This window comes from Phaethon lepturus, unplaced genomic scaffold (genome assembly GCF_000687285.1).
Source record: "Phaethon lepturus isolate BGI_N335 unplaced genomic scaffold, ASM68728v1 scaffold19531, whole genome shotgun sequence".
NCBI classification, from domain to species: Eukaryota; Metazoa; Chordata; class Aves; order Phaethontiformes; family Phaethontidae; genus Phaethon; species Phaethon lepturus.
The window spans coordinates 24,219-49,064 of NW_010518683.1; the positions used below are offsets into that span (position 1 = coordinate 24,219).

At 37.8% G+C, this 24,846-nt stretch overlaps 1 protein-coding gene across 1 annotated transcript; it reads left to right on the forward strand.

The window, feature by feature from the left end:
* Positions 1-4,793: 4,793 nt before the first annotated feature.
* On the forward strand, positions 4,794-23,779 carry WDR20 (WD repeat domain 20; the record flags this gene model as incomplete). Its single annotated transcript, XM_010296821.1, is given in 3 exon segments — positions 4,794-5,035; positions 10,667-11,944; positions 23,231-23,779. Coding segments are annotated over 3 exon segments (1,574 nt in total), but the record flags the coding sequence as incomplete, so codon positions are not given.
* Between the last annotated feature and the right edge of the window lie 1,067 nt (positions 23,780-24,846).

The window sequence follows — 24,846 nt, forward strand, 5'->3', positions numbered from 1 at the left end:
ACTAACTTGCTCCTGTAGTTTTCTTCCTGCATGGAATTCCTTTAAGACATAACCAGACCTGTTCAGTAAGCTGGGAGTGGCCATGTTGATGCTGCTTTGGTTGATCCTAAGCTTAGGATCTCACGGTCATTCAGATTGGAAGGGACCTCTGACAGGCTCCAATCTAACCTCCTGCCCAAAAGCAGGGTCAGCTATGAGATTGGGCCAGCTTGAAGCAACAGTGAAGAAACTACAAATCCTGTTGCAAATATTGTGAGCTGTATTTAGGCTCTACAAAAAAAAAAAAAAAACAAAAAAAAACCTGGAAAACGACTCCTTTCATAATAAAGTTAATTAGAGGTATTTCCAGTATGAAGTATTGAAGCTAGCATTTCTGGCAGAAACACTTGTGTACAGAAACAATGAACAGTGTTTGCCAGAAAATTCTATGAAAGTGCCTAGGATAACTCCGTTTTCTTGCCGTGTTCCTCAGCTTTCTCTGTCCTTCAGCTAGCTCTGCAGGAAGGAGAGTGAGACCAGCACAGACATGGAGGAAGAATAAACAAGCTGTAAGGGGCCTCCTGGTTTAGGTTTTCTCTGTTTTTGCTAATACAGTGAGCAAGTCTGTCCTGGAAGACCCTGCCCTGTTTACTAGGTGATACTGTAAGGCAAAGTGCTGCAGCAAGAGTTACCTTGCCTCTTCTTTTCAGCTAGGTTTTAAAGACCATCTGTGAAGTTCAATAAAGTTCCCGTAGTAATAATTCTAAGAGTTGATTTCTCATGTTACTTGCATAGCATTATAAGAAGCACAGCTTTCTCAGATTGTTCTGTTTATAGACCAGGGACCATTGAATCCCTGGACAGCAAGGTATGGAAGAGATATCAAGCTACAGGTAATAAGTTGTGAATTCCAAGCTCCAGAAATGCTGAGGAAGTTGTTTTCAAAGGTATATTATCTTGGTTCTTTGTGTCTTTTATTTTGCACTAGAGCTCTACATACATAACTAATCTGTAATCTGCTGTTCAAGATCAGTTAATTGTCTGGACAAGAGAGATTTTCTGAAGAGGATTTTTGGAAGTAAAATTTTTATTAAATATTTGTCCTCACTTGCAGGCTCAAAGACCTAGTATTCTGTCTCAATCTCACTTATAGCTATGACCCATTGATATTAATCTGGCTTTGAGTTTAGAATTACATGCAGCTATAGAACCGAGGTTATTGATGCCCACCCTAATCAGACATTTCAAACATCAGAATCTGAAAACTTAAATATTTGCTGGGGTTTTTTTTCCCCATTTTCTTCCTAGTGTTTGGGTATTTAAAGCTGTGTTAAGATGTTCTAACTGCCTTTCTGCTGGAAGTCATGATTCAAGGTGAATGGGCAACTGCTAAACTGTTAGTTTTTTTGGGGTGGTTTTTTTTTTTGGTTGTGTCTACCCCAGCAGAGTGGGGGTAATTTTGCAAAAATAGCATGCTGAGAGTGTTAACTAAATGGGACTGGGAAGTCCCCGGTTACATGGTTCATGTTTTATTAGTATGAATTTATCACAAAGAACTAAATGGCAAAGTTGGTCAGTTTTTCTTCTGTAAGTAAGTGTAAGGTTTTCTAGGGTTTTAATCTGTTCAAAGACAGGGCTCGGAAGCTGTTGATGCCCAAGGTACACCTATTTTGTTTACCTGTATCCCTGACTTTAGACAACTCTTGTGTGAAAATCCTCTTGTTCTTGTTGTCTGATAACCATTATTCCTTGTTTCTTTGCCCAAGGGGTACTTGAAGTACCACTGTGTGTAGGAAGGAGCAGACTTCTAATGCAGGTATCAGTTGGCCAAGGTGCTAATACCAGAGTCTTGACTAGCTAAAATGTACTTCAATGGCTTGCACAGATTTCTATTCGAAGGGTAGATGATATTCTTAGCCTTGCATTAGATGCCCCAGCCTTCTCGCAGTCACGATTACCAAGTGTTGCTCTCCTCATGAATCATCCACAATGGGGTAAGTTTCTCAAAGTGGTCAGGCTGGAATAGGGCTGAGTGTTTTTTAGAACAAAGTCTTAAAGGAACTGGGACAGAAAGCCTGCAAATAGCTTGCTACCAGCTCAAGCAGAGGTGAGGGTGACTGATCCTGTGCTTTTAACCTTCATGTTTGGTAACACTTAATCCCAGGATCTTTCTGCTCTCTTTCAAAGTACATCACCATTCTTCTGAGAGAGGGGCAGTTCACATCAACTTGTTTAGTAAATAGTGTCATATCCTAGGGTTTGACAGTTATGGACTCAGATATCATGTAAAAGCTCTTTGAGAATCAGATCTTCCACAAGATAGCTATAGCAAATGGACTTAGTGGTGAACTAATGAAATGCTGAGGCCCAGGTGTGACTGAATTTTATGAGTAAGTGCTTTTCTTGTTTTTATCAAAATCCAATAGCAACCTTCAGCTGTGCAGAAATAAAATGTCTCCTAGTTCTTATGCTCATTGATTCTATGCTGTCTTTCAATTAAGAGAGATCAAGACCAAAAGAATACTTTTGTGCTTGTAGATTTGACTTACCTCCATGAGACATCTGACATAACTGAAAACACTATATGCATGTAAATAAAAGGCAGGGCATCCCTGTCAGTAGAAGCCTGGCTAATTCTGGGTTGAATTAGTTTATTTATACTCCATTTCAATTCAGACAGATTGTCACTGCCATCTGGTTCCCAGAGAACAGCTAGAACAAGCACAGTGAAGTCTGCTTAGATTTATCAGAATTTCATGTCTGGCTAGATCTGTTATCACACAATTTCAGAACACGGGCAACTTCAGTCACACTAAATTTGTCGGACAACAAAAAGAAAAGCTAATGATATAAAACCTCAACCAGACAAAAGAGCAAGGTATAGTACTAATCTGAAAATAGCCACCTGTTGATTCTTTGCTGCCTAAGAGGATAGGAAGGATTCAGAATGAGAACAACCTGGGAGTACCTGTGTTTTCTGATGGCTGAGAGAGTCTATGGTTCTCTGATCATTCAGCCTGAGTTCTAGTTACTTTAAAATAGATCTTCCTTCTTAAGCATTGGGCCCTGCTGGAACTTTTGTCCAGAGGACACAACCTTGACTCTCGTAGGTTAACCTTGTTAACTCTGCATTTCTTTGAGGTACAGAGGGATGCATCTGTATGTTTCTGTAGAATGGTCTTCCAGATAGAAACGCTACCTCAAGTTATCTCTTGATATCACTTATTTGGTAGTGATACAGGGCAAGGGAACCTTGCACAATATAAGAGATAATTGCATGGCCTCTAGGATTTGATCTTTCAGCTTCAAGTTACAGATTTACATCTGTCTGTGAACACTCCTTTGTAGGCATGCACCTTATCCTATGATCTCCCAGTAGAGTTAGTATTCTATTTTAAGTTCTCCTTGAAGAGAATCCTTTAGCTTGTAATGGATCTGTGAGCTCTGGAGAATAACTTCTTGATCTACTGACTTTAGAAGTTGGAATACATCATCTCATTTTGGAGTTTTCAACCAGGAGGCCATACACCTGATTAAACTGGTTTATAATATATGCTGTAAAACATAAATGCAGCTTTAATACTGTTGCATATATATGCTTATCGTGTGTATCCTGTAGTTAAATTTGCCTTGGAAATGGCTCACCTGACATCATTCACTGTGTAGCTAGTTATGATTTTTCCCTACTGACAGGTCTAGTTTCTGTCAGTGTGGCTCCATGCACACCAAGGATTTGCTGCTCTTCAGACCTCATCCTCAAAGGTTTAATACACTGAAGCAATTTTTTTTTATGTGAAGCTTGTCCTCTTCCTCAAAGAAGTTTTATTTCTTATATTGCTGGCCTGATTTCCTCTGACTAAAAATACTGAAAAAATATGTAGCGAAATTAGAATCAGTCCCAAATCACAACTGCATCTCAGGTCTGTAATATTGTTGAGTATATGCAGCTTTCTAATTACAGACTCTGAACCTAGTAAATAGGGAGTTAAAAAAAAGTTGAACCTGATGTATGATCTTGCATATTAAATGTGTGGGTTTTAATCTCTGGATGATGAAAGATTGGCTGTTCAGAAGTGATATAGGGATAAACATGGGTTGCACAACTGAGAGAGCATTTTACAATTGCTTTTCCGTTCCTTTTGGTTCTGACACTTTAGTGTCAGATCTTCAGTTGTTTATATTGAAGTTCCTCAGTTTTGTTAGCACTTATTTTGTCTGAGTTATATTTGTATTCTGTGCTCACTGTCAGAAGCACAATTACTTTGTGGCTTAATGGCTTAAAATGTGTTTTATAACCACAGTATCAACACCTTGTGTTAGTGTTCCTAGAAAATGCTTTCCTAGGATCTAGTTGATCATTTTCTTGAGATCAATATCGTATGTTTGCCTGTTATAAAAGGATAGACTTAGGGTACAAGAATCAGGTGATTGAGAATATGCTATTTCCAATCCATTTTAATTGGTTGTACTCAATACTGAGAAGGCTGCTACTAGGAAAGTAGAAGATATCTTGCCTCTGTGATGGAATGCTGCTTCTGGCAGGAGAGGCCTTCTGGGAATAGGTTGATCTTGAGGACTTGCTGGAGCCTTTGTGTTACTGAGTTGTTGTCACTGGTTTGTCACATGATGTAGTTGCAAAGGCTGGGGTAGATATGGTGTTTAGCAAAATTGAAAAACACAGGTATTGCATTATATGAAAAGATAAACCTTTTGACAGCATCTTGGATGTCTTTGATAAATACGAACCTACTTTTTAAAGTAGGGTTTTGTGGCTGCATAAATTGTTGATTAGTATAAATATTATTTGCAAATAGAACTGATTGTATGCACACATTGTGATAAACTGTCTTAATTCTGTTTGCTCTCTTTGCAGGCTGCGGACTTGAGTAAACCAATAGACAAAAGGATATACAAAGGAACACAACCTACATGCCACGACTTCAATCACTTAACAGCCACAGCAGAAAGTGTGTCTCTTCTAGTAGGCTTCTCTGCAGGCCAGGTCCAACTTATAGACCCTATTAAAAAAGAAACTAGCAAGTTATTTAATGAGGAAGTAAGTAGAAATCTTAACATTCTTGCATGCAATGTATTTGTGATATTAAAGAGCGTAGATTCTCAAAGTTCTGTAGATGGCTCTGCTTATATAGCTTATCATTCAGTCACTACCTTTGTTTTTCAGGTGTCTCATTGGCTTGGAATACCTACACAAAAATGTTACTCATGAAGGAATCTTTTGGGGTTTAAGATAAAAAAATTAGGACTTTCTAGTTTGGGTAATACTGTAACTAGAGTTAGTAACAGTTAACTGATGGAAAAAAGGTCTACAAATCTAAATGTTGCTGCATGTGCTCTGCAGTGAGTTCTTTCTGAGGCTTCTCATTCCACATGAAGAAGAAAACATTTAAGCTCCTACTTAGCTAATATATTATGGTCAAAATACTAAATAAGGTCAATTTTTATGGTTAGGATGTTACAGCAGAAACTGTCTGTATCAAGGATTCCTAAAGGCTTGCTTGGAGAAGATGAGGGTATCAAGCTGAATGCTGCATAGAAAAAGCTGAAGGCTTATGAGGTCTTGGCCATGTGATGTTCCTGAAAGAAACTCTCCATTTGCTTTTTCTGCTGCTGTGCAATACGGAAAGATAGAAGGGAGTACTATGAGTGGGCTAATGCCAAGTTACAGGACCACTGTCTCTGATTATGTGCTAGTACTGGCATTCTTAGAAGAGTAAGTGTCTGGATGCTAACAAGGAAAGAAATCTGGTAACTGGTAGAACTTTTGACAGCATTTTTTTGCAGAGGATAAGCTGTGGGAATTTGGGTGGGTTGGGGGGGTGATTGTTCTTTTGGGGGGGGTGTTTTTGGCTCCTTTTTGTGTTGAATCCAGCTGCATGTGAATTGCAAAGAGCTTTGCAGGTCTTCCCCCCCCCCCGTAGAAATTTCAAATCTTGAAAAGAGCCTTGCAGATGAATTTAAGCCTTCCTCAGCTTTCAAACTGAGCAAGCATATCTTTCTCACCTCAGAAAAATGTGTTGCCTTGCTCTGTCATTGTGCAAAGAAGATTGAAGTATTGTTCTCAATGGCGATGTTTTATAATTGGAACTGTCTTAATTCCTCCTCAGCTTTCTAAAAGTAGCTACATCTAGATCAGAAGAGGGGCATTTTTCTTCTTACCTAGCCTTTTCCCACATGCTCTGTCTTTCTGCTTGAGTGGGAAACAGCGCTGGAGAATCTCTTAATGTTGCATGGGGTACTCTGTTTAGTAGAAACTTCTGTATAAGTAGTTGAAATGTTCGTTTTAGCATTGTCCTAACAGCCCTCCCCCTGCATTGCTACAACCCACATTTGTCATTAATTCCAACTTCGCTACTGGGAGTTGTAGTCTGGATGTGAAACAGTTACTTGTTTAAGTACAGCTCTGATTTAATCTTGTATGATAATAGTGTAAGTATTACAGATGGCAGTAGAAATACCATAAACAGCTAGAGTTTCGTATCACAGAGCAGTTCCCGCTCTTGTAGGTGAACTATAGTTGCTTTGAGAAAAACTTCTGCTGAAATACTTACATAAAGGTACAGTGCATGTTTACGTGCCTTGATGTTATTTACTGTCTGGTGTCTACAGTGTAAAGTTGCATTACAGGCTGAGTATTTCTTGTGGTAGTCCACAAATGATGGAAGCAACTGAAGCCACTTTCCATTAGACAGTATTGCCTTTTCTCTGTGCTATAACCAGCATTACTTCTCTGTGGTGGGAATACATCCTTTGACAGTTTGTTGAACATTAAATGAGATGATCTGTTTTCTACAAAGCTAACATAAGGATTTGCTCAGTGCTACCAAAACACTCATAGTAGATGAAAAGCTGGGCATGAGCCAGCAATGTGCGCTCACAGTCCAGAAGGCCAACCGTATCCTGGACTACATCCAAAGCAGCATGGCCAGCAGCAGGTCAAGGGAGGTGATTCTACCCCTCTACTCCGCTCTGGTGAGACCCCACCTGGAATCCTGCATCCAGCTCTGGAGCTCTCAGCAGAGGAAAGACATGGACCTGTTGGAGCAGGTCCAGAGGAGGGCCACAAAAATGATCAGAGGGATGGAACACCTCTCCTCTGAGGACAGACTGAGAGAGTTGGGGTTGTTCAGCCTGGAGAAGAGAAGGCTCTGGGGAGACTTCCAGCCTTCTAGTACTTGAAGGGGGCCTCTAAGAATGATGGGGACAGAGTTTTTAGCAGGGCCTGTTGCGATAGGACAGGGGGTAATGGTTTTTAAAAGAGTGTAGATTTCAACTAGATAGAAGGAAGAAATTTTTTCCAATAATGGCGGTGAAGGACTGGCACAGGTTGCCCAGAGAAGGTGGTAGATGCCCCATCCCTGGAAACATTCCAGGTCAGGCTGGACAGGACTCTGAGCAACCTGCTGTAGTTGAAGATGTCCCTGCTCACTGCAGGGGGGTTGGAGTAGATGACCTTTAAAGGTCCCTTCCAACCCAAACTATTCTATGAGTCTATGAAAACTATGCGTGCAGTAGGCTAGAGTTAAATGACAGATTCTTGTTTCCTACACTGATCTTATCTGCAGTTACAACCAATTCTAAAACTTTTATATATTTTTTTTTTAATCTGTCAGTTACAGTATTGAAGTTTGCCCTGGACGTGGTTGGAAGTTCTGGCTTGTTTCTCTGAAATGGCTTTTAGATACATCAGTGAACGTTGATGTTTGAGCTGGTTCATTTGCTTCAAGATGAAGGTGCCTGTTCGGTTTTGAATATATTTAGAGTTTAAATACTGTTTGAGAATAAACATGTCTTCATAGGCAGAAGGTGGTCTAAATGAGTGTTTACGTCTTTCAACAGATTTAGCACTAATGCTAGAGATACTAGAATTCACTGCATATCCTGTTAGTAATTTAGTGATTCAGGTAGCCCAAAGCTCTGTTTTGACTATCACCTGTGATAAAGCAATCAGGATAGCACTTAAGTATATGAGATACGTAAAATAACCTGTTATGACACAGAAGATTATGTTGCACTTAGACTGCATTAAGGCTATTGCATTTTAACTTGTTACTCTTCTTTTTTTCTTTTCAATTCTATTGATGTAGAAGACAATAGGGACTTGAAAGGCTGAGGTGAGTCATACTACGCAGCTTGTGGCTGCCTACCTAAATCAGTCTGTACCAACAGTGGTATTCCTTCTAGGTATGTCAGAATTAAATTAGTGATATTTTCTTATTCCCCAAACCAACCAAGTATACCTCACAGATTCAGTTGTTCCCAGGTGATATTTGGTTATTATCAAGCTTAGCCAACTGAATTATGTTTCTTTCATATTTTAATTCTTTTTTATTTAAACTAAAGCCTTAAGCTGCGTTTTTTTTCCTAATAAACTTTTCCTTTACCTGTGTTGCCAAAGCTCTTTGGCAGACCTTAATGCATAGTCCTTGATTTGCCTCAATTTTTTCACTGCTTTGTGGCCTATGACTATAATTTTGTTGCTTCAAGCTTGTTCAAAACATGGCTATGAAGATAATCTTGGCTTGTCTTCCTGACTAGTGACTGAAGTTCCTTCACTTCATACTATTTCACCAAACTGAACATAAGCTCCTTATCGCAGCTACTCCAGTGATTTGCTTGATATTGCATTCAGTCCATTCTTGTAATGCATCTGCCAGTCATACTGACTTTCAGGTCTTGTTTTGTTGTGCTGCAGTAGTATGTGAACCCAGTTGAAAGTTTTTAAAACTTCAGAAAGTCATAACTTTGGAGTTTTTATCTTCCTGCTGGATTTAAAGCTCTGCTGGTTGAGAAGGCAATGAGTTGTAGTCACTTGCTACTTATCAGCTTAAAGTCTTTCTGCATCTTGTCTCTTTGAGCTAATCTGTTCTCATGGCAGATTGCAACCTTCTGTTTTGTCCCTAGCTTCCTTGAGGTAAAGATCAGGTTTGCAGGATTTCTGTACAATGTTTAAGATTGTGTAGCCCAACATGATTATGGACTCAAGATGCCATTTCTAGTATAAAAGTTGAGCAACTGCTCTTACGAGTAGAGGTTGTATGTCAAGTTGAGCTGCTCTAGTAGAGGAGAGCAAGAAAATTTGCTGTGTTGCCATATTTGCAGTAGTTTTGTAATTAGTGGTAGTTTCGTAATGAGAAGACTGTTGCCTATAGGAAGCCAGCTGGGCTGATGTTCCCTGTCCATATTCTCTTGCTGTGTACTAGGAGACTTTCTGTCTTAATAGTTCCGATACCATCATTAATGAGACACAAACGATATATATTAATGAACACATGACAAAATATCTAAAATATCACAACAGAAGCTAAGAATGTGTTATTTTAAAGCTACTGCAATTGAGGAAAAGTTCCCGGATTAAGTTACATCTCTCAGCTCTCAAGTACAAAATGGCTCATTTAACCAATGAGAAATTACAGGAGAGAGGCTTCCTGGTCTTACACTGAGGTCGACAGCAGCAAAAGCATAATCTAAAATGACCAGGTGCTGCTTTCCAGTGATAGTTACAGGCCCAGAATGGGTAACAGTCAATTAATTATTGGGGGTTTTTTGTTTATGATAAACAGCATAGCAAAGTTTGGAGGGGATTTTTTTTCTTCTTTGTTTTTTAACACTTTTGTCACTTGTTCTGGTATTTCCTTAGGCTCTTTGTATTTGCATTCTTGCCTTTTGTGTAGTTTGGCTCTTCTTTCAGACTGTAATTAATCTGTGCCAAATACAAATTTTGAATGTGCCTGTAAAGAATTACTTGTCTCCAAGTTGCAGTTGAATGATACTATGGGCGACTTGGTAAGTTTTAGAAGTCCACCATAACTACACTAGCAAACTCAAGGAGTCAAATTTTATCTCTCCATTCTTACAGCATTGAAGATATTATGATCAGGAGCATTTGTTTAATGTGTGTGTTCATGCTTTTGCAATGATGGACTCTATTAAAATGCTTTTCTTTCAAGGAAACTTCTTAATCTGGTGGTAACTGAGAGTACTGACAGGTCCTTGGCTAATGAATGAAAAGTAATTGGAGAGTGGGAATTCCAAGGTGAAGAGTATGTGGTGCCTTCTGAATTCACTGAACTACATGCATTTAACTACTAACTTTCCAGCGACATCATAATAGGGTCACTGTGTATGTAGCTTTTGCTCCCCAAATCAGTAAAAGCTGGTAAAGACTCCTAAAGCCCTTTTTTTCTTCTTTCAGAGGATGGATTTTATTTGTGATTTAAGATAAAACCAGAATCTAAATTTACTCTTGTTGATTTGTAACTAGTTTGCTATGTAGTACAGATAAGTAACTGCCTTTTTTCCCCTTTAGCTCATTCTGTGTTTCCTTGATTGTTTCCTTTTTACGTTCTTCAACCTACACAGTGAAAAATAAACCTAAGAACACTACCTTTAGATTCATAACAACAGGTTGGCTTGATTGAAGTATGTTCTTTATGGAATGTGAGTGGACCATAATAATAACCTCTGGTAGCACTTTGTCTGAAAATAATTTCCTCTTTACTGCCTGATAAGTATTTTGCAAATACAGTAATATAGCTCCTTTCTAGAAAGTTGAGTTCACTTTGACTAAATATTGTTCCCCATCCCCCCAGAAAGCTCAGATTTACAGTTAATCATTAAAACTTTAATTTGCAGACTTTCTGATGTGTATCTTCTTTGTTTTTCACAGAGACTAATAGACAAGTCCAGAGTAACCTGTGTAAAATGGGTACCAGGTTCGGAAAGCCTTTTCCTAGTAGCTCATTCCAGTGGCAATATGTACTTGTATAACGTGGAGCACACTTGTGGTACCACAGCCCCGCACTACCAGCTACTTAAACAAGGAGAAAGTTTTGCAGTTCACACTTGCAAGAGTAAATCCACAAGAAACCCTCTGCTTAAATGGACAGTAGGTGAGGGTGCCCTGAATGAATTTGCCTTTTCCCCAGATGGGAAGTTCTTGGCGTGTGTGAGCCAGGATGGTTTTCTTCGTGTGTTTAACTTTGATTCGGTGGAATTGCATGGTACAATGAAAAGCTACTTTGGAGGACTGCTGTGTGTGTGTTGGAGTCCCGATGGGAAATACATAGTGACAGGTGGAGAGGATGACTTGGTAACAGTTTGGTCTTTCGTGGACTGTCGAGTAATAGCAAGAGGCCACGGACATAAATCATGGGTCAGTGTTGTTGCATTTGATCCATATACCACTAGTGTAGAAGAGAATGACCCGATGGAATTTAGCGGAAGTGATGAGGATTTCCAAGACCTTCATTTTGGCAGAGATCGAGCAAATAGTACGCAATCTAGGCTATCCAAAAGGAACTCTACAGACAGTCGTCCAGTAAGTGTTACATATAGATTTGGTTCAGTAGGCCAGGACACACAGCTCTGTTTGTGGGATCTTACAGAAGATATCCTCTTCCCCCACCAACCTCTCTCAAGAGCAAGGACACATACAAATGTCATGAATGCCACAAGTCCACCTGCTGGAAGTGGTGGAACTAACCCAGGAAGTAATGGAAACAGTATCACAACACCTGGAAACTCTGTACCCCCTCCTCTTCCACGGTCAAACAGCCTTCCACACTCTGCAGTCTCAAATGCTGGCAGTAAAAGCAGTGTCATGGATGGTGCCATTGCTTCTGGCGTTAGTAAATTTGCAACCTTATCACTACACGATCGGAAGGAAAGACACCATGAAAAAGATCACAAGAGAAATCATAGCATGGGACATATATCTAGCAAGAGCAGTGACAAACTGAACCTAGTTACTAAAACCAAAACGGACCCAGCTAAAACTTTGGGAACACCTCTCTGTCCCCGAATGGAAGATGTTCCCTTGTTAGAGCCTCTTATCTGTAAAAAGATAGCACATGAAAGACTGACTGTGTTAATTTTTCTTGAAGACTGTATAGTCACTGCTTGTCAGGAGGGATTTATTTGCACATGGGCAAGGCCTGGTAAAGTGGTAAGTTTTAATCCTTAATGCTGCATCAAAGAACTAGAACTCTGAATAGGTAGTTTTCTTGAAATTAAATGAATGTTGAATATAAAATTTCTTTATGCTTAATGTAAAAAAAAAAAAAATCCTCAGAGCCATACTTTTGGATACTGCATGCCATATTTCTGAATGATTTGAAGTGTCTTGGATACAATTATTAAGTATAGTTGCCTTCCAGCAGAAGAAATAAATACTGTGTATCTAAACTATTGATCAGTGTTCTTATACTTAAGCATAACCACAATATGGTGAAAGCTATTTATGTAAAAATTGAAGTAAAACCTGTCAGTCACTAAAATAATTATAATCCTTCTAATGTTTTCTTCAAAATACAGCACTCCCAATGAGAGCAGCTTATGAAAAGCAGCTGGTTTTAAGTCTAATGAGAAATGTGAGCCTCTGAAAAAATTGAAACCAAAGTGTTTTGTTTCTCCATACTTTTGTGTGGTGGCCTGCCATTAATGTAAAACCACTTCTTATTAAAATGTCAGCCATTTTATGCACAGATTTGTGAGCCCTTTACTGACTGTAGTTTATGCTCTTGAAATTGTGAATTAGTATTCTCAAGGAACTTTAATTTTTTATTTATGTATCTGTTAAGTTAGGGAAAATCATGCAAGCTTTCTCTAAGTAGTTTCAGTGTTATATTACTGTCCGTTTTGTTAGGCAGTTTAGTCATCGACAAGCTCATGCTTTTTGATGGCACCTGTTCTATCAATTGAAATATACTACTAGTTTTAACTCTTCTTGTTAACGCACTTGAACACAGATGAAACTTTATTTTCTTCTGTCTAATGTATAGCAAGCTAAATTTTGAATGAAGCTAAATGTGGTGATTATTTTATTAAAAAGTACTTTGTGCTACAATAGCTTTGTTTGCTAGCAACATTTTAAAGGTATACAGCTATAAAAACGTTGCCAGAGTTGATCTAGCAAAAAGGACCGTTATTTTGTGAAAAATTCTGAAAAGGGATGTAGGTTATCACCTGAAGAAAAAGAAGTAATCTTGTGATACCTGAATATTGCCATGTTGGGCAACCTAAATGAAAATCTGATGTTCATTAGGTTTTAACCATTTGGTTCATAAATCGGACTTTTGAAGTGGAGGTACTGTATATATTTATATACCACATCTTCATTGCTATAAACTTTTAAGTAAAGCTCAATAATTTTTCTTAAAACTGTTTGTATAATGTAGGTTTCTTCGAGATGTTATCAAATTTGTCACAACATAGATATGTGTAGAGAGCTACGTCCGCTCTGCATCTTAATGCATCTTTAAAGTCTGTATCTAAAACTAAAAATTGTAAAACCTTTTCTGGGGAGAAGGGAGGAGGGTGTTACCTAGAAGTGCTTTTCTGCCTAAAAACTGCAGATCCAGCATTAATTAAAAAAAAAACAACACCACAAAAGAGCACCGCCTAAAACACTAAACTATTTAAAATGTTTCTCCTAAATGAAAATACTAAAGCAGTTATTACTTCTGTGACTCAGTGCAATTCATATGTCTTATGAATTAACTTTATACATGTACAGCAGTGCCTCAGATTTCTATTGTGACCTGCATTTTCATTTTGTTCTAAAACTCCTTTGTGTACTGCTAAACACTACACTTAAATTTATTTTCAGTGGCTGAGGTGGGTTTTGTTAGACTGGGTGTAACTTAAATATTTTTGTGTATTGACTTTGATTTGGAATGTGACATTTCAAATATTTCAGAGATAAAGTATGCAGTACCAAAAAATCAGGATTTATGTATTGGCCAATATGGAAAACTTTAATTACAGGTAAGTAATTTTCATGCTGTGAAGTTATTACTTTCAAAATTAATATATTGCACACTGATGTAAATGCCATATTGTTTAGGAAGTATTTACATAGAAATTTTCAAACGAATTTGTTTTTCTGATTTCACTTGCATTTCTAGTCAGCTCACTCTGCTGGTAAAAACTAAATTTTGGTGGCATGTTTACAGGGCGTTGATAGGAAAATATTTGTGCCAGAAGGACGTTATGAACATCCTTTTTGTTTATAGGAAAGCACTTAATTTTATTTAATGAAAATTGTCAAAGTATAAAACACTCATGGTAGTGTCTTTCTTACTGGGTTATATACCATTTATTTCTGTTTCACCAGCTGTTTTATCCTAGGCTATCCCATTACTCTGGGGTTTAAAGCTGCTATTTCTAGTCTTCCTTTTGAAATAAGGGTCCCCAAGTGATCTTAAAACTCCATCACGTTTTTGTCTGCCAACTCTAGAGTGAAGGCCTCTGAATCTTGCTGCTTCTTCCATCATTGCCTCAAAGGGCCTTCATTAAATTCGTGCCACTGCCAGCCTGAAGAAAGAATTGGATGGAAAACTGAAGCAGGCTTGCAGTGTCTAACATGATTTCCATTGAGCCAGTGCTACCTTTCCCTCTCATTTTTAATAGCCATCAAAAGATGTGCTGGATAATTGGACAGTGTATGACAAGTTATCTTCATTTTTCTGGTTGGGCTGGTGCTGCCCTTAGTGGGGAAAAAAAAAAATCCAGAAATGTCTCTTCAGCTGTGATTCTTATGATAGCAGATAGGCTGTACAGTGCTTACAGTGTCCTGACTTTTTATCAACTTTCCACATTACTGCTTCAGTGTATACATAATCATACCTTGAGCTTCCTCACTGGATATACCATTCTTGCATTGTACTTCCAGAACTGTTGTACTAACTCCCAATCAGAGTGAGGTCAAGTGAATGGCAAAATTCAGTAAGAAACAAGTTGAATGAGGCTCAGGATTCATTAGTTTCAGTTTTTTTTACTCTCGCTTTTTGTTAGCCTGTTTCTGAGGAAGAAGGTTCAGGGTGGCGAGAAAAATAGGTTGCCTTAACAAGAGTGTGAACTTTCTTCTCAGCATACAGTTAGCTGTCTTGTCTCTGCTCCTTGTCTTTCCCAGCCCCTGATGGGAAATCTAAACGGGACTGCAAAATTGTTGTATTAATCTTAAAACATAAAAAAAGAATTTTAAAGGAACCACGGTAAACTTCATGTGTTATCTTTATAGCGACTTCAAACTGAATTAGAACACCTGCAGAAGCAATTAAAAAAAAAAAAAATACACAAAACAAACCACCCAACAAAACCCCCAGAAAACCAAAGTGGTACCTGGATATGCAAAACAAGTTTTTTCTGAACTTAGTGATCAGAGAAACTATGTGATTTCTGTGTTTGACTTCAGAATTAACTATTCACTATCTTGTACAGTGACTCCATTTTGTGTAAGTTGCTCATGAGTTGTTTCCTTAGTGAGAAAGCTCAAGGTAAGATTGGCCAGAAGTATGAACAGGTGAAATGGCAGTGTATAACCTAGCAAGATAAACATGCTACCATTTTGTAAAACAAATGCACATGGAATTTATTTATTTGACTTATTGTACAGGAAAACTTAAGACTTAAATTATAACATCCTTGAATTTTCTAGTTAACTACAATTGTAGTACAGTATCATGTTTTAGTATGGCTTCTGTTTTAGTGAAAGTACTTAAACATTTGTGTACTATTTGAGTGAGATGAGCAGCTATACATACTAATTCTTCCTCAATGGAAAGGAGCATTTCATCATTACAATTGAAGTTCAATTGCTGGTATTTAAGTACTATCAAATAGATTTCTTTCAACGTGATACGGTATCTGTATAAACTTCAGGGATGATTATAGTAAAACTGAAACACAGCTATATGACTTCAGGTTACCATGCTGAAATTTGAAGCTTTCTGTAGTGTGCATAATAGCAAAGTTGCACATAGCATACCCACATTATCAGGGTGAATTTAAACCTAGTACACTGGTGTGATATTTATAGCAAGGTATGTGTGTGTGTGCGTGTGCGTGAAGGTGCGACTAGTGGCTCCAGTAAAGCCAGGAGAGATCATAACCCTGTAAAGGCTTTATGATGAGGATGTCTGGATTAGGAAATAACATGACTTTTACTAAACCCTCTTTAGAAAACCCATGTTCTGAATTATCACCTCTTAAAATTTGATTGTGTACTTGGAATGATTGTATATTTCTGCCCCTTTAACAACATAAAGCTACTAAATTAATATTTAAAATGCTGGCCTGCTTATGTTACAATAATAAAATTTGTGTCAGTTAATTTTCTGTCAATTTACATGTAAAAATTAAACAATTTTTTTCTCTGCATTTTATGAATTCTGTATACTGGAGTTTGTTAAAGATTGACATGTTAGGTGATACTGTACAAAATTGTATTGACTACCTTTAGTGAAAATCAAAAGTAAAATTCATATGTATTTCCTTTTTACACTTCCATCTAATTTCTTGACAACTTGAATAAATTTCATAGAGCCTTTCTAACATGAACTATTGTTAATTTAACTGTTGCAATAATTAAGCTTTAAGAAGTATTGTTGGTATATTTATAATTTTAAGAAGATGATGTTTGTTTCATACTGCTTATTTTTAGCTGTTCTACTGTCACTGTTACAGCTGAAGAACTTTACTAAATACTTGACATTACAAAATAACTTGCTGGGGTTGTCCTCTGTATTCTGATGTTAAATAAAAATCTGTGATTGAACTGTAAATGTAGATAACTTTCAATAGTCCTTTCCACACTGGAGTTTTAATTTATCTTGCAGTCCTTAGGTGGTCTTATGCTATTATATGTACTGAACAAATGGCCACAACGAAAGCTGCTAACTTGCCATATTTTAAAGTAAGAAGTTGATCGCATCCTGTAACCTGCTCTGAGTAAATGTTTCACTTCATCTCAAGACAATGCATAAGTTTTGATGTTTAAATCTTGCTGATAAGGTCATGTCTCATGATACTTATTTTTTTTAGGACTAGGGTAATATGAAATAGAATACTTGTCAGACCACTTATCAAACTTGTTTAAACTCAGATTCAGAAAAACACGGACACGAATGTATCTAGATTCTCTCTGCCTACCTGTCAAATAGGAGCTGGAGCAGAGTGGTGTTGTTCCTTCTAGGACTCTACAGGAGCTCTTTCCTCTCTGGACTCTGGTGCAGTTTATGTTCTTTATTCCAGGTTTAGATCTTGACATTTACCTAATGAATGCTGAATTTACAGCCCTGAGGATATGGCACTCTCAAGATGATTCAGGTGTTTTCTGTCTGGAAAAACTGTGGCTAGTCTAGAAGGACACTCATCTGAACTAGAACTAAACCAGTCTAAAACTTTGGCTGCAAAATTTGTTGGAACCAGTTTAGTCTAAGACTTAAGACGTTGCCCTTCCATCTGAGTGGACTAGGGATTGTGTCACCCTTGCAGCAGTAGTTCTGTGTTAACAGAAGGAGGAGCCAAACTAATTATGTTTACTAAAGTGTTTTAAAGGCACTTTTGAGAAATTTCAGTGAAAAAGTTAGTTACTTTGGGCCCAGTCTAACTGAGGTAGGACTCTGTCAGGTGAAAACACTCTGTAGACTAAAGCTGAGAAAATCATCTTTCTTATGTGAACTTGAGAACCTTCTGGCATTTCAGAACGTACTGATCGACCACTATGATGCTCTATATATACAACATATATGTGTATTTAAGAACAGGTGCCAATGGAGGAACAAAATGAGATCCATCCTGAAAGCTTCTGGGAACAGACAGTTGCATCAAATGATGTAAGAACTGGTTGGTCAAACCAGTTTCTTGACAGTCAGTGTAAGCATGAAACAAAAGCAACTTCCACAAGTTCTGTGGTCATAGAAAGCACTTTGGCAAAAGATGTCTTGGAACATGAAAGTGTCGTCTTGCTTGTCTGTCTTTAATAATGTTGCCCAAACTTCTCAAGGAAATAACTTGTACGATCACATTCTTTTCTGTTTTTTGAAGTTGGATTTTAGGTAGGTGCTGATCAACTTGGATCAAATTAATTTGTCTCATTTCTTCTGATAAGATCACACTTACTTTACAGCTAACCAAAATGGAGTTGCCTTCAGTCATATGCTTTCCCCTGAGGTTTTCTCTGGTTTATCTCCATTTCATTATTTTCTAATCTGAGAATTTTAAACCTTACAGACTTTTGTAGTTTGAGGAAGCTAGAGAAACAACTGTTCCTCAGCATGTGACCCCTTACTACCTAAATGAAGCTTAAGGTCCTACTGCTTGAGCCAAATCAGATTTCTGCTGGCAAAAGCTTTTTGTGATTTTCACAGCATACAAGTAGTTGAATCTTAATTTTTTTTTTCTCTTGGACGTGCATATCTTCTATTTGCCAGTCATATACTAGTCTTGAAGTAATCTTGCCTAATACCACTAGAGAGATTTTTAGTTAGTCTTAATCTGCTGGTTTTCTAGCAGCCTTGACTTTTCTTTGTGTTGACAATGAGTAAAACGGTGATACACCTCTATTAGGAGAAAAACTCCTTTATGTACACAGAAGAGAAGCTGCAAGTGAAACCTCCTTGATGCCACTACATGCTTTTACAAGATCTGGTGTAAAATGGTTTAAGCATTTATACTTTTCTGTAACACTACTAGAATGAAGGCGGGGGGGGAAGCAAACAGAAAACAAAAAATTTATTTAAACATTTTAGTGAACATATAAATTGTGTAAAGATACATATCAACTTTGTATCCCCCTAAATCCCATACAAAATATTTCTTTGTAGTATGTTATGTGGATGTTCAGCATGTGCTTCCTTGAACATTCTCATTTTTATGACACGGATATTATTATAATAATATCTGATTTAGTGAGTATATGCAGTTCAGAAACTTACGCTAATAAATTCTGATTCATTTGGATAAGAAACTGTTGGAGATTTTGTTCATGCAAATCTTAAAACTAATTCAGCTGATTTGACTACACAATTTTAAACAAATGTGAAAAATCTCATCCTGTTTTGGCATATTATTATTGCTTAAATACTGTATGGGACTGTCAGCTCCTTTGTCAAGCAAAGGTCTTGGTACAGATGACTTTTTCAAATTATTCTAGGAATATCACAGTTTTGGACAAGAATAAACTACCCATGGAATGTTCTTCAATTAATAAATTCCCATTATTTCATATTTTGGCAATAGCAGAATTGGTTTAACAAACTAATGCCCCTTTTTTTATGGGCATTCATTAATTCAGCCATTTTTAAAATTGGTTTAATTGCATTAGTGAAGTGTACTGAGACTTTTTTTTTTTTTACATTGGTTGGTTGTTACATTGGGCTCTTTGTTTTTCCTACCTTTCATTTTCAAAACAAAGTAGGAAAAATGCGCAGGGTCCGGCCAGCCGGCAAGTTACCATTTTACGGAAGGAGCGCGCTGTTGTCCAGGGCGAAAGCTGAGTGTGTGCCAAGAGTGTTGTGAAGTAGCACATAGACATTAACTTCCCTTATGCTGCTTGTGTGGCCAAGCGTGCAGTTTATTATGTAGGTTAGTGAAACTACATATGATTGCATCTTTGGCTCCAATTAATGCCATTCTAATTTACATGAAGAAAATACTAACTCTGTAGTTACTGATGGCATTTTTTCTACTTAGTAGTATCTTCCTGGTGTGTGTTTGTTGTGTTTTTTCTTTTTTTAAATACAGCAACTGCTGATCTGTCATAGATTGAATTTCTGTTGTGAAACCTTATGTTTCATATCTTTGGGAAAAAACCAAACTTTTGGCTGGAGCATATGTGGATTTTTTTTCAACAATACAACCCCCCGGCCCTGGAATCCAAGGAATCATGAGGAGGGTTAGTCTTAATGCTGCTGCAGGTCTTTCTGAACAGACCACAGCTATGAGTGCCCTGAAACAGCTGGAAATGACCTTGCTGATTGCATTTGTTACGGCTTTTTATTCCTACACATGCAAGCCTATTTTTACCAATTTGCAAAGTCCTGTGTGTTTTGGGAAGTTGGAGAATGCATAGATAAACATGGAATAGCCCTCGCAACTAGTGCTGAAACGGTCCGTGTTCAATACTCTCGCATTGCTAACTGCTGTAAAAAAAGCTGACGCCGTCCTCTGCGAAAGCAGCACATTTCAGCTGTAGAGTGTGCCATTAAGATGGCAGATGATGGAGCACCTACTTGGCGGACTCTTTCTGAGGTTGTGGCAAAGATTCTTTTATCAAATTCCTGACTTGGGTCTCATAACTGTTCCATTTCCCACCCCCTGCTAGACCCACATGCTGACAAAATAATACTACTAATAAAAGACTACATTTATTTTCAAAATTTTTTTGAATGGTCTCTTAATTTGCTTCTACTCCTTGCTCAGTACGATTTGTTTGTTCTTCAACTTTAAGCTGAGGCACTGTTCCACACGGCAGATATGCAGTTGTCGCATCTCAGTTCTCTTGTTTTCTGTCACGGCTATTAAACTGTGCAGTTTTGCTGTTGTGCTAATAAGCTGCTGCAGCTTTTGTTCCATCTTTTACCAGCCAGTTGGCTGGCCTGGGTGGTTTCATCACAGAAAGCACCACAGTCTGATTTCTTGAATCTTTCTTTACAGACAGGAGCTTTCTGTATTTTTTTTTTCATAACCTTATCCGTGGTATTATTCCCAGAGAATGCAATTACAAATATTTCGGTCCCACGCCCTTTGTGTTACAGATCAGACTCTTGTAGGGTAACTTTGGTTGAGCTCTTGCTTGCTTTTCTAACATGGCTTTCCTATGTTACGCCTAACATAACTTCCGAAATGGCCTTGCTTGAAAGGCTCTGATGTAATGGCAAAATTCTATAGAATCTTACTCAGGACCCACCGAGAACACACACCACTTTGGTAGAACTTCTGTGCCTAAAAACCAAATTCTTATTCTTGCTTTTCTTATATAAATATCTAAGGTCTACGATGGCTTCTGAAATGAATTACTTGGAAGAACTCACAAAATTTATGATCTCTCCCACAAAAGTGGAGTTCTAGAATGGCTGTCGAAGCCTCGTCAAGTTTTAAGGCAGTACTTGCAAAGTTTTTGAAACATCTGTATGCACTAGCACAAGGATATTGATCTTAAGATACTTTCCACTTTGGTGTTCCTCTGCCTTGCCTGCTCAGAGTTGCAGAATTAATTCAGAGCAAAAATCGGAATATAAGGAGTTCCTAGTATTCATTTACTTGGAGCCACCTGCACTGCACTTCACTTTAAAGCAGGGAGTATTCATGGCCTGGGAGATGAAACCAGGACTGGGTGACTCCTTGGTCCTAGTCTTAGAACTTGAATTCCAGTGTCTGGTAGTTCCCCACCCTGCACTTTGGTATGTGCTGCCTGTTGCCAGAGGAGTTGTAGGAAAATGAATGACTCTTCATTTTCTTTCCCAACAATTGCTTGCATTACAGTGTAAATCTGATATTAGAATAGTACTTATTTCTCTTTGTATAGCATAGTTATGAGCCTGTTGAAAAAGACATCATATTATGCCATGCCTAGTACTTCCTGTGTGCTTACAAAGCGCGTATTTGCATGTGAACAGTTTGGATCACTGATTTATTAAAGACTGAAAATAATACCTTTGGAAGTCTTTTTCCAGAGTAATTGGAAGTTGTTTAGGGGATGTAATCTTCTGGCAAGAAAGACCTTCCAGTTGCTGGTGGATTTAATAGACTTCTGAAGAATGCTTCAGTAATGAACTATAGAGTTCTGATTCATCTTCATTGCTTTTGAACAAAACTTTCTTGGTAAAAATTTTCAGAAGTGCTTCAGTAGCTTCTTTGCTCTAAAATTCTGCCTTTTTTCACCATCTATTCCTTAAATAATAACTAGGAAACTTTTTGTTCTCTTCTCATGAAATATGCAGCATCTTTGCACATCCTGAATGTCAAACAAGTTTAAAGACAACCCACCTCAGTCTGCCTCAGCAGCGTTTGAATGGGGTATCCACCACAGAAACAAGTAAAAATAAAAAAAGTGTTCTCGTTCCTGCAGGTGTGATCTATGGAGGGCACCAAATCGAGACACATACTTCATCATATATAAATGTAATACAAAATATGTGCACATGTATATATGCACATGGACACACACACAGAGTCTGCTATAAATCCAACAAATGTATCCAGATTCATGTGTCTGAACTGGTAGATTAGATGTGTTTTATAAAGGGTGGGCTATGGTTTTAGTAGAAACCTGATGACTTGAATCCAGCCAGCCCAGCCCTCCTTCCACCTCTTCGGTCAGGGTTTTCTTCTGTCAGTCCTGACTTTTCAGTTCTTGGATCCAAGAAAGAGCTCATGTAGATTCTGAGTATGTGACCAAATTCTACATTGTGTGCTAATTGCTGCCTGAGCTTGTCTAGTTTGATGGATCTGAGTCACAGGATCTTAATTTTGAGGTAAGAACCTAAGCTGGTAGCTCTTTAGAGAAATTGCTAAAAGTGCATTCATCCTGCCTACATAGTAAGGAGTTGCACAGTGATACTCACTGGTGTGCTTCCAGTTTAGCTGCCATTGTGCTACTCAGCCTGCTGGCACTTGTTATACCTAAATAATGACCTTGCAAGAAGATTAAATTGTACTTTGATATTAAGCTTTTCCTAAATAAGTCTGACATACAGTTACTTTTATGTGAGTGATTACAAAGGGGCTACTGTACATAAACCTTAAGTGGAATCTATCCGTAGGTATAGTTGCCTTAATCCGGAACAGTAGCCTCTGTCTAGCGTGGGGATGGGATTAGCGCAGTCAGGGCATTATGTCTCAAACGAAGAAAGTCTCATTTTATTTGAGTGGCGATGTAGTTAAATGAACCGGTAAAAAGTTTTCCCAAATGCAAGCTTATATTGTAATGGGAGATCTTTACTGAACTCTTGCGCAGCATTTCATTCTCTTATAAAATACCAAAATAAGTATTTAGTTAGATGATCTATTTTTCTATACAAAGCTTGTGATATTCAATAGCATATACGAGATTGAGCATTTCCCTGTATCAGGTTAGGTGTCAAACTTGTTGATACTGGAATAGGTTGGATTGTTGCTACCCTAATAAAATGCTGATTGCTTTTTTGGTGTACAATTTTTAAAGTTTCACAGTGACTCAAAATGCAAGGTAGATTAAATCAAACGAGGGGATCAGATTCATCATGTGTCATAAACGCACATGCTTTCCTACCGCGAGCTCCCATCTGCTGCTTGACTGATACAATAGTGGCTTAGATTCTTTTGCAGGAAAGAAGGTGCTGATGTCTAAAGTAAGCAAGGGGTGGTAAAAATAAATTGTACTCATTTTAGCTTCGGGCTAAGAACTTTATAAAATTGTCAGGTTCGTCAGGTTCTCTTGCTGGATTAATGTAAACTGCTTTGTTTGCAGGGTTTATTGTCATCCCAAAACCAGGCCAATTCTCCAAGTGGAACTGTAGTATAGCCATCACACTACTGCTAGCAAATCTCTGAACGCAGGACAAGAAGTAATGACAGTGGAACCAGGAGCTGTTCTTCAGGCAAAGAGCATCACAAATTATAACGTGGCAGAGTGTAAACATGGAATTATGTGAATCACATAGTAATTTGCAAAGGAATAATGTAATGAGTTTTTACTACAGCTGACACTGCTAGGCTGCTCACCCAAGGAAGAGTTTTCATATTTAAATAAAAAAAAAAAAAGAAAAAACTTCCTTTGGTGGTGCAGGAAAAAATAGTAACATTTTTGGTTTTCTTTATACTTTTCAAGTCCAGTGTAATTTAATCTCTCTATATAAATAATATATATATATAGTGTAAAATAAAATATGTTTCTTAAATTCAAGTAAGTTCAATGGTTAAACTAGTACTTCACCATTGTTTATTTTGCACTGATTTTTTTAACCAGAGGTGGCTAGAAGACAGCCTGGAATGCACTCATGGAAAATGAAAGTCATTACTTTCTGGCTTCAAAATGTTATTCAGGAAGATGGATGCTGCAATCATAGATTTTTAAAACAAAATTGTTTTGCACTTAAATAGTTTAATGCTAAGAGAGAATTACTTTAAAATTGGTGCCCAAACACCAGAAAAACTATGTTGTGGAGAAAAAGCCTTTGTATCTATTAAACATTTATTTTAATATTGTTGTTTCCAACTGCAATCGGCTCTGTATTATATGTATAAATAATGTAATTCAGTGGTGGGGAGGGGGAGTAATGGATCATTACACTAGAAATTCTCATTCATTTAAGAAAGTGATATTTCTAATTCAGAAAATACATATTAAACTATCTTGAATATGCATTTTTGTTTACTTTCTGTTCAAATTCGATCACTTTTGATGTCATCAATCCTTTGTTGAATTAAGTGGTTGGTACAGAAATATCATTACACTTTGTAGAACAAATTCCTTTCAAAAATATCTCCTCTAGAAAATTGCTTCACACTTAATATAGTTGAATTTCAATTAGGAAAGTGAAATAAGATTGTTCTGTTCTTGTCCTTAATGGTTTATCTCTAAATACATCATACAGTGGAAATCTTGCAGACAGACAACTTTGTGGGGTGAGGATTTTATAATCACATACTCCTGTATATGTGTACTGGGAGTTGTGAAGTGAAAGAGCCAGCAGTAGCAGATATATGTGCTTTCTGACTGCGTAATCTAAAATGAGGTCAGCATATTGGAGTAGATGCATTTCTGAGACAACTTGTCTTAAATCAGGCATCTCATTTCTAATTCAGCGCCCTTAAACTGATAGGTGTTAGGGAGACGGACAGATCCATGTATTCATATAGTTTAATGCTGCTTGTCTGAGCATGCGTTACTCTTCATCAGTCAGCAACAGAACACATAAACGGTTTTCAGTAGTTCTTGCAAGGGTTAAAAATCCCCCCTAGAGCTGTGGCTCTGCGTCAAGCCCCAGAACGACAGCAGATAGAAGTACCTGCCCGTACCTTTCCCTTTATCTACGGAGCAACAGTCGCAGTCAGGCTTTCGCTGAATCCTGCAGCCGGGTGTCA